This window comes from Symphalangus syndactylus, chromosome 18 (genome assembly GCF_028878055.3).
Source record: "Symphalangus syndactylus isolate Jambi chromosome 18, NHGRI_mSymSyn1-v2.1_pri, whole genome shotgun sequence".
Lineage (NCBI taxonomy): Eukaryota > Metazoa > Chordata > Mammalia > Primates > Hylobatidae > Symphalangus > Symphalangus syndactylus.
This window is the reverse complement of record NC_072440.2, coordinates 101,141,256-101,151,381: the sequence shown is the minus strand read 5'-3', so window position 1 is coordinate 101,151,381 and position 10,126 is coordinate 101,141,256. Positions and strand designations below refer to the sequence as shown.

The 10,126-nt window shown below is 37.2% G+C and overlaps 1 protein-coding gene across 1 annotated transcript in view; it reads right to left on the bottom strand.

Annotated features, from left to right (window-relative positions):
- Positions 1-262: 262 nt before the first annotated feature.
- Positions 263-10,126, bottom strand: part of ROCK2 (Rho associated coiled-coil containing protein kinase 2) — a 168,001-nt gene continuing 158,137 nt past the window's right edge. Inside the window, exon 33 of the mRNA XM_055253796.2 lies at positions 263-3,900. Within this exon, the coding sequence (XP_055109771.1) occupies positions 3,897-3,900 (4 nt within the window). The 3' untranslated portion in view covers positions 263-3,896. The remainder of the gene's footprint in view (positions 3,901-10,126) is intronic.

Here is a 10,126-nt window from a genome sequence, read left to right as displayed (position 1 = left end):
AAATGAGTTGTTTGTTCTATATTTGTGTGCATGTTAAAACACCCAAATCAAATCAGAGACAGGCTTCTGGTTGAAATTTGGTATTTCTCCATGAATTAAATCATAGGGCAGAAGAATCACAAGTCTACAGCCTTAGTTGTAAGACTTACTTATTTACTATCCTCATCCCATTGTTTATACCCATAATCTTATAGAGAAAGCAAACGTTTTGGGTAAACTTTAGAAGGTTGCCATATTCCAGGACTATTTCACAGGAGAAGTATGAAAATGCTTATGTCTCCATTTATTTTATTATTTTTTTAATAGAAAAGCAGGCATAAAATACAATTACATTACTACAAAGATGCAACAAAATTTTAAAAAAGGGTGCAATTTTTGTTCAGAGGGGACAGCTGATCAAATATTTATGATTTTCTAAACCATGCAGTTCATTACTTATTACAATTCCAAACAAAACTCATTATTATGGGGATGGGAGTCGGGGAGAGGCCCCCAAGCATGATATCCAGCGCTGTCACACAGTGCTTATGTTCAAAGTGCTTACAAATGGTGTCTTCACAGCATAGGGAAGCTGAAGCCTTATTCCAGGGAAGGAGAGGTGAGTCAGTAGCAGTGTCAATGCAGACTGAGAAACTCGGCAGTGACTTGCTCAAATCAGATTTTAGACACGATTTAAAGCATGTTTCAGTAAGGTTAATACAGTGTCCGAGTTTCTCTACTTTACCACCAGAATCCTAGAAGAGAATAACAGCAGCAGCATAACTTCTTAAAACTGTGGTGTGGCAACCTAGAGTATTTCTGTTTAAGATCTATAGATAAATGGATGCAAAATAGATACTTTAGAGCCGGATTCATGTAACTCTAACAGGTTAGTTTTAAAAGCACTAACCTTTATTTTGGCTTTACTGGTATGCTTATCCATTAGTTAGCTAGAACATTTTAAAACTTTCATATAGATTTTTAAAACTTGTTTCTAGAGAGCATGGTTTTTTAAAATTAATACTTTAAAAACATTCACTGTACATTAATTTCAACAGTAATATCGGCACCAGTTTTCCTTTCACTTGTCTTGTTATCCCCACAAAACAAAAGTAAAAAATCCAATAAGAAAATCCCAATATTCATGATTTCTTAGTTCTCCATAGGAGGTATTTATGGTTCTAGGAGAAATCAGGTGTGAAGGAACAAGCAAATTTTAGTCTTATAAATATTTATCTTGGAAGCTTTAGGGCCTCAAGAAAAAAGAGAAACGAGCACAAAATCAGTTTGTTTTATATTTAATAAGTGTTGGAAAGAAAACACATTGATAGGTGCATGCACTCATGTATGTACATGAAAGCGGCAATGCGGTAAAAAGCCAATTCTTACCCAAGGTCAGAATTTTTTATTAAGCGCATTTTCATTAGTTGGACAAACAACCTTATAAACCCTTATGTCAAACCACATAATGTGAAGAATCTCCATGGGAGAGGTTTTTTTTTCACCCTTCAGAATTATCTTTTTCCCCTAAGACCTTCATATGAATCTTCCTTGTACAGTCGGTCACACCATGATTCCCCATATTCTCTAATATATACAGCATTCCAAATTTAAACTTTTGCCTTTTTTACTCAAATATTTCAGTTACTCATATGTAAACTTGAAATTATTTCACCTTAATAAAGTTTATTAAAAATATATATATATATATATACTCTCCAATTCAGAATAGGATAGAACCTCCCATAATGTAACAAAATCTTTATATAAAATATTAATTCAGTCTCCTTTTAACAACTCTAATGAATGGAAATATTTATTCTATATAAATTTATATATTTTTCATTTTTTAATCTTACTTAAAAAAGAGCTGTCCCCCAAAACCAGAGCTGCAGAACACACCTGCAAAGGAAACGGCATGCACATCTAGTCTGAGCACAGACAGCATAGCAGAGTGCAGACTGGAGAACGTAAGAATAACAAAATCAGTTTCAGTCTATCAGTAGGCCAGTGGCTACTCTTCAGTTTCCACAATAGTATCTATTATGGGGATCTAACTCTTTAAACATCTCTAACTGACATCAGAGGGAATCAATGAAAAATGTCTATTTCCTTCATCGAAATATTAGATGACTTTTTTGAGACGGAGTCTTGTTCAGCCGCCCAGGCTGGAGTGCAGTGGCGCGATCTTCGCTCACTGCAACCACCGTCTCCTGGGTTCAAGCGATTCTCCTGTCTCAGCCTCCCAAGTAGCTGGGATTACAGGCCACTGCCATCATGCCCGGCTAATTTTTGTATATTGGTAGAGACGGAGTTTCACCATGTTGGGCAGGCTGGTCTTGAACTCCTCACCTCAGGTGATCCGCTCGTCTCGGCCTCCCAAAGTGCTAGGATTACAGGCGTAAGCCACCATGCCCGGCCAGATGATGTATTTAAATATCATACCAAACTGTGTATTTATATAAAAAGAGACTGTTAAAAGACTTCATAATTTAAAAACAAAAAAAAAAAACAAAAAAAACTTTACGCTTACCATTGCTGCATACTGTTGCAGTACAAAACACACACTTATCTGGGATCGTGAGAATATAACAAGAATGGTCCTGTGTAAACTGTAACTTTGACAGCATTTAAAAAATAAAAATCAAATTAAGTGCCTTTGAGGCCACTTCTTCCCAGTTACCAGTTTTCTTAACCCAGTACTAAAATACTGCCACACACAGCTGCATGTCTGAGGATATTTAAATATTTAAAATGCATCTATAGTCTGTCTTAGTTTTCTTTATATTTGGGAAAAATTTTGAATCTTAAGTGTGAAAATGTAATCACAAATGTCTTTACCAGGAATAAAAACACCTAGGGTAGCCAGCAAATTTAAAGCAAAGAAAATATTTTGTAGTCACAGACTAATAACTGAGGTCTGTAAAAAGGGTTGAATGAATAATAGACAGACATCAAGGATGTATTAGTTCCAACACTATCCATTATTGTTTCTATAACCAATAATACTTTAAAAACATTTGTTAATCAAAATAGGCTGACATTGATATAACTATTTATGTGTAAAAATAGTGCACGATTTATCTTCCACAAAGCTAGTTTACATCCTAAGAGCTGGTAAACACTTTTTTTGTTTTTTAATACAGACAGGGCTGAGACTTCGAAAAAAATTAAATTAAGGCATTCAAAATGGGTAAAGTTGCCTATCATGAAGCATTAGGAAACTGATATAATTAACTTTAAACTTCTTGTTACAGTAACTGCTTAAACATGAACATGCAACTTCCATCAGGTACACAGGAATGAGTGATATAAACTCCAACATTATGGCTTTATACAAGTGCATAGTTGCAACTGCAGCAAGTAATGATATCTGATTAATGTGTATAAAAAATAAAGTGGGAAGTTTAAAAAACCTTCTTGCAGTATTAGAGTACTATATATATATATGTGTGTGTGTGTTTATATATATATACACAGTATAATGGTCACTTCTTAAAGATGCAGTCAATATCACTGTAGTGGAATCCATTCCCAGATTCTTCTGGTAAGTGTGCTGGTGAAACCTCTCTGTTGAAGCTAGAAAAGATGTTTTCTTTAGCCTTTAACTCTTCTCAATCCTTGTGTGCATTGTAGTGTGAGCGACAGCTGAGAGAGCTTTATGGAAAAGTCTGGAAGAGTTGCATATATCCTTAGTCTATCAACCAATCATTGTTGGTTCAACCTGTTGCTTCAAAGGAGCCCAGATTTGTAATTTATATTACAGGGAAAAAGGGAACACATATATGTACGAGTGTATGTATCGGTCTCTCAGGGAAATATAGCTTTTTAATAAATTTTGGGCCATCATATTTCAGTCTTGTTTTCACTGGAAGAATACGATCACCTTGAATAATGACTGCTTTCATAGAAGGCAGTTAGCTGAAAAGAAAGGAAAAATAAAGTTAGTTGATACAGCGAAATAATTTAAGAGACTTAAATTCCTAGAAAAAGCATTCCATTCACATTATTAAACTATACAGTCTTCCAACTACTATATTTTTTAACACTAAAATCATGCATAAACATACTTACTGTATTACTTTTCCTACAGGTACATGCAATTATATTCTTTCCCAAAACAACTTGGGATTTTGGAATATTAGCTACATACATTACACACACATTTTAATATGGTTAACAAGCTATTAGGGTTAAACAATATACCACAGAATAACTTAGAAGATAAAGTTTGATTTGGGGTTCAACTGCCAGCTGCCTCATGTAGCTGAAAGGGAAATGCGCCTATTGATCAGGTTCTACTTGGCTGTTCAACCCCTAAGCCACATTTTATCTATAAGATAGGACCAACTACATTGTTGTAGTAAATATATACAAGCTACTCTATGAAATCTGATTATAAATAGATACCAGTACTACCTGATTTATGTTTTGCAATATGCTTAGACTAAAACACACATTATTTCTTTTAAATCCTTCTATGTAAAAGGTTTAAGTTGAGGCTCAACTTTCATTCAAATCTCCTTTAGCCACTATTAACCAAACTATTTTACATTTTCTAAAAGCACAATTCTCACAGCGTATCACTGACATTCTTCAGCAAGGGTAACATTAAATTCTCACAAAGCAAACATTTCACGGCACCACACACAAAAATGCCAAATCAGAAATAGCTATTTCACAGCACTTATTAGACTTATAAAGTTTTTATGCTTTCAATTCTTGCAAGTTGGAAATAAAAGGAGAGAGATGGAGGGAGAAAGGAATCCCATGCTATGTTCACAAACTAATATAGCTGTAGGAACTTGAAAACGTTGTAAATTTTACTTCTCTTCTGAATATGGCTTCTTTGGAATGAACAGAACGTATCAGAATTAGCTCCTTTTGTGATTTCTACATCTCGTCCCTAAGATAAATTCTAATTGTACTAAACATTTATAGCCAATAAAGAATCTGAACATAGCATTTCACTTTTACACTTAACATGTAAATTTCAGTTAGCAACTTTTCGAAAACTACTTTAACTATATACTATTAAAAACAAGTTTCAAAAACAAAAAATAATGAAAGCCCAAGTGCAAACCACATGCACTACGCTGAAGTACTAAAATAACTGATTTTTCACTTTTTGATTTACCCCATTTATTTCTTCAGAAATCAAAAACATCGTCATCATCATCATCACCACCACCATCAACATCATCAAATGACCAATCCCAGTCTTTAAATGCCAAATCAAGCAATCTGCAATAGGAGGTTTGTAAATTTATACTCTAACACTCTTTAGAAACTGTAACTTAACGTTATGACTTAGAAATCATACTTTGAATGTGCTGTAAGCATTTTAATTTTCCCTTCATGGATAACAACAAGATTAGAATTAAGATGGACACACACAGGGAAGCCTTGCTCTTTATATATAAATGCATATAATCATGTTGGCCAAGTACACTTTCCAGATATTTGAAGACAGCGATCATATTTGGGATGATAAGAAACAATCTGCTTCTCCCTCCTCACTCCCGTACCCCAGATAAACACGTAACCATCCAGATGCCCAGTTTGAGAATTATGAAAGCACATTTGTCAGTGTTCCCTTCACCAAAAGTGGTTAGATTGTCAGCTCAGTTTTTCCATCACAGCACCAAAAACCATGGGGTAAAAAGGGAGTAATAGATTAAGAAAGCACCTTTCTGAATTCCAGTAGGACCCTGCCTGCTTAATGTGTCACCAAGAGCTTTGTCCTGCATATGAAAAACTAGGGACAAGGGAAAAGCCACAGGTATCTAAGTAGCATTAGCAACTCATCTTGGCTAAATTGGACTTAGAGTTGGGATATATGTGGTCTTTTCTAATTCAATAAGCTAAACTGTAATATTGCTATCATCTTTGTTTTTAAAAATAGGAGTAACATGGCCAGATGCAGTAGCTCATGCCTGTAATCCCAGCACTTCGGGAGGCAGAGGCGGGCGGATCACCTGAGGTGAGGAGTTCAAGACCAGCCTGGCCAACATGGTGAAACCCTGTCTCTACTAAAAATACAAAAATTAGCTGGGCATGGTGGCAGGTGGCTGTAATCCCAGCTACTCGGGAGGCTGAGGCAGGAGAGTCACTTGAATCCAGGAGGAGGAAGTTGTGGTGAGCCGAGATCGTGCCATTGCACTCCAGCCTGGGGGACAAGAGTGAGACTTCGTCTCAAAAAATTAATAAATAAATAAAAATAAATGAATAATAAAAAAGGAGTAACTTTTTCATTTTAAAACTGTGGTGTTCATGAATCAATTTGTGCCAAGGAACTCATCTGGTCCCCAAAGTCTCACCTGTAATCACTATTATCAGTGGTTCTTATTTACACACTTCTAAAGTAAGAAACTTTAGTATATATGATTTACCTACTGCTCTTTATAAGGCCTCATTCCAAGAGATTTAGATATGACTGAAAAGGGCCCAAATATTTGCATTTTCAAATAAAAAACCTGAGGGGATTTCTGATACAGCTGGTTAACTTTAAGAAACAATGACAGAATAGGTTAATGGATGATTACTCTAATTTAAAATAAACACGGCGACTCAAATTACTCTTTTAAAATGTGCTAAACACAAGACAACATTTGAGAAAACACACAAACAGATATAATTACTCACTTAACACATGTCGCAACCTGGCACACAATCACTTCTCTAGACTTACATGTAACGTAACTTATAGCCATAGTTTCAGCTCTACTTCTTGGGAGATTGTGATCAGCAGGCCTTCCAGGGCATCCAAGCCTCAGCTTTAGCATAGGTTAGGAGAAAGCTGCATTGCATATCCTTTCAAAACCTTTGAAGTGTGTGCCAGTGTCGCAATCTCAAATTTAAAAGTCTAATCGCTAGATACGACTGCAGTGTATGACGAGACTTCCCTTACAACCCTCTCCCTCATCCCTTTGAATCAGTCATCTAATTCTAGTTATTTCAACTGAAGAAATCTTTCCGAATCTAGGTTTATTTTCTTTGTTTTCATTGTCAAGTACTCAGTTCAGGATTTCATTAAGCCTGAATACCAATCCCTTATTGAAAGACTTCTACTTATAAATCAAAACTCCTGAGCGCAGTGTACATGGAGCTTTTCAGTTGGGTTCAGACTTTCTCTCCAGTGTCACATCATCTTTTACCACTCCCTGCCCTTGCCTTCTCCCAACGCCAACCCAACACAAAATTACAAATACATAAGTAATTCTGATGACTTTGTACGTCTGCACATGCATTTTGCCTGGAACTGATTTTCCCTTATTTGTTTGCTTGTAAAATTATCCATCCTCCATTGTTTGAGATCTTTCTTAATGTCCTCAGGCAGAATTCTCCATGCTTCCCTCGTTTCCCCCAGCACTCTGTTCATCCCTATATTATAAACAGCATTTTACATAGTACTGTAATTGCCTGTTGCTTGACTGTCTCCACCGTTAACTGATCAACAGGGATACAGTTCAGGCCTGTGAAATTATTGTCAAAGATGCTTTGGAAAGAGTACATTTAATCTGGAGTTCTACCAGCAGTCCACAAAAGTACCCATTTCGTTTCTTAACCCTTGCCAGTTTGGCAGGTGAAAAATGGTTTTATGTTATAGTTTTAATTTAACGTTGATTTCTTAATACAGTAGTCCACCCATATCCTTGTTTTCACTTTCCATGGTTTCAAGTTACCAGTGGTGAACCACAGTCTGAAAATATTAAATGGAAAAGCTCAAAACAACTTAGAAGTTTTAAACTGCCCAACATTGTAAACAGCGTGATGAAATCTTGTGCCATCCCACTCTGTCCTGCCTGGGATGTGAGTCATCCCTTTGTCCAGCATATCTATGCCTGTTAGTCACTTACTAATGGTCTTCATTATCAGATTTTAAAAAATCATATGTGTACGGTCCAGTACTATTCGTGATTCCAGGCATCCACTGGGGGTCTTGGAATACATATCCCTTGAGATAAAGGGGGACTACTGTAATCAGGCTGATCACTTTTTTTTACATTTAACAGCTATTTCCATAATAATGCCTGCCATGTACCTCACTAATTTTGTATGGGGATGAGGCAATCTTTTTTCTCAATGATTTATAAGAACTTTCCATATGTGAAGATACTAACTCATCCTTCTCATTTATTTTGGAAATACATGGTGTTTTTTTGTTTTGTTTTTTTTTGAGACGGAGTCTCACTCTGTCGCCCAGGCTGGAGTGCAGTGGAGCAATCTCGGCTCACTGCAAGCTCCGCCTCCCGGGTTCACGCCATTCTCCTGCCTCAGCCTCTCCGAGTAGCTGGGACTACAGGTGCCCGCCACCATGCATGGCTAATTTTTCGTATTTTTTTAGTAGAGACGGGGTTTCATCGTGGTCTCGATCTCCTGACCTCGTGATCCGCCCACCTTGGCCTCCCAAAGTGCTGGGATTACAAGCGTGAGCCACCATGCCCGGCCTACGTGGTGTTTTTTAAATTTACAAGGCTTTACTTTTGGGGTAGTTGATCTTTGGCTTTGTTTTCTTTGCTTTTATTATTTGGAAGTTCTTCCCCAATTCAAGATCAGGTATATATTCATCTACGGATTTATTTTTGACACTTCAAATTATATATAACTTCATTATTTTCCCAAGTAGACTGTTAACTCTCTAACATTTAGAAATGGGGAAGAACAAAGATAATAATGACACAATAGCTACTTCCTCCCTTAAGTTTTAACTGTGTTGCCATGTTTTACTTCTTAAAACTCGATAAATGAGTATTTGTTGCATTTTTGCTTTATACTTTTCTGCATGCATTAAATACTGAGTTAAAAAAAATCTTTAAAAGAAAAATAATTAAAGAGAAATGCCCTCTAGCCAGACTGGTATATATATATATATTTTTTTTGAGACGGAGTCTCACTCTGTTGCCTAGGTTGGAGTGCAGTGGCGCGATCTTGGCTTACTGCAACCTCCACCTCCTGGGTTCAAGCAATTCTCTGCCTCAGCCTCCCGAGTAGCTGGGATTACAGGCGCCTAACACCACGTCCGGCTAATTTTTGTATTTTTAGTAGACACGGGGTTTCACCATCTTGGTCAGGCTTGTCTTGAACTCCTGACCTCAGGTGATTCACCTGCCTTGGCCTCCCCAAAGTGCTGGGATTACAGGCGTGAGCCACCGCGCCTGACCCAGACTAGTATATTTTTATCTTACATTGAAACAAATTAGGACTCCCCAAATTGTCTTCATCAAAAATTAGCATTTTATTCACAAATTTCCTACTTTTCCAGTATGGCATTTTAATTTTAATTCAAAAGTACCAAGAAAACATTCCTGTAGAATAGCATTTCTATACATTATTTTTATGAACTGTCAATTAAGTTCTAGTCTTATTTTATTTTTATTTTTATATATATTTTTTGAGACAGAATCTCACTCTGTCGCCCAGGCTGGAGTGCAGTGGCGCGATCTCGGCTCACTGCAAGCTCTGCCTCCCGGGTTCACGCCATTCTCCCGCCTCAGCCTCCTGAGTAGCTGGACTACAGGTGGCCTGCCACCACGCCTGGCTAATTTTTTGTATTTTTTAGTAGAGATGGGGTTTCACCGTGTTAGCCAGGATGGTCTCGATCTCCTGACCACGTGATCCACCTGCCTCGGCCTCCCAAAGTGCTAATTAAGTTCTGCTTTTATCACAATGAGGCAGTGACTACTTCACTTCCAAGTCCAGGCTCCAGAACTAGATTATCTGGATCTAAAGTCATGGCTCTGCCAGTTATTAGCTGTGTGACCTTCAGTACACAATCTTCCTGTGTCTTAGTTTCTTCATCTGTTAAATGGAGATATATTAATAGCTACCTCACAGAGTGGTTCTGCGGATAAACTAGTATAATAACTAACATTTATCGATTACTTTAATAAACTTCACCACTATAGAAAAAAATGAAGTGCTGAAAACAGAGTTAAGAGGAGAGGCTGGGCGCGATGGCTCACATCTACAATCCCAGCACTTTTGGAGGCCGAGGCAGGCAGGTCACGAGGTCTGGAGATTGAGACCATCCTGGCCAACATGGTGAAACCCCGTCTCTACTAAAATTACAAAAATTAGCCAGGCGTGATGGCGCATGTCTGTAATCCCAACTACTCAGAAGGCTGAGGCAGAAGAATTGCTTGAA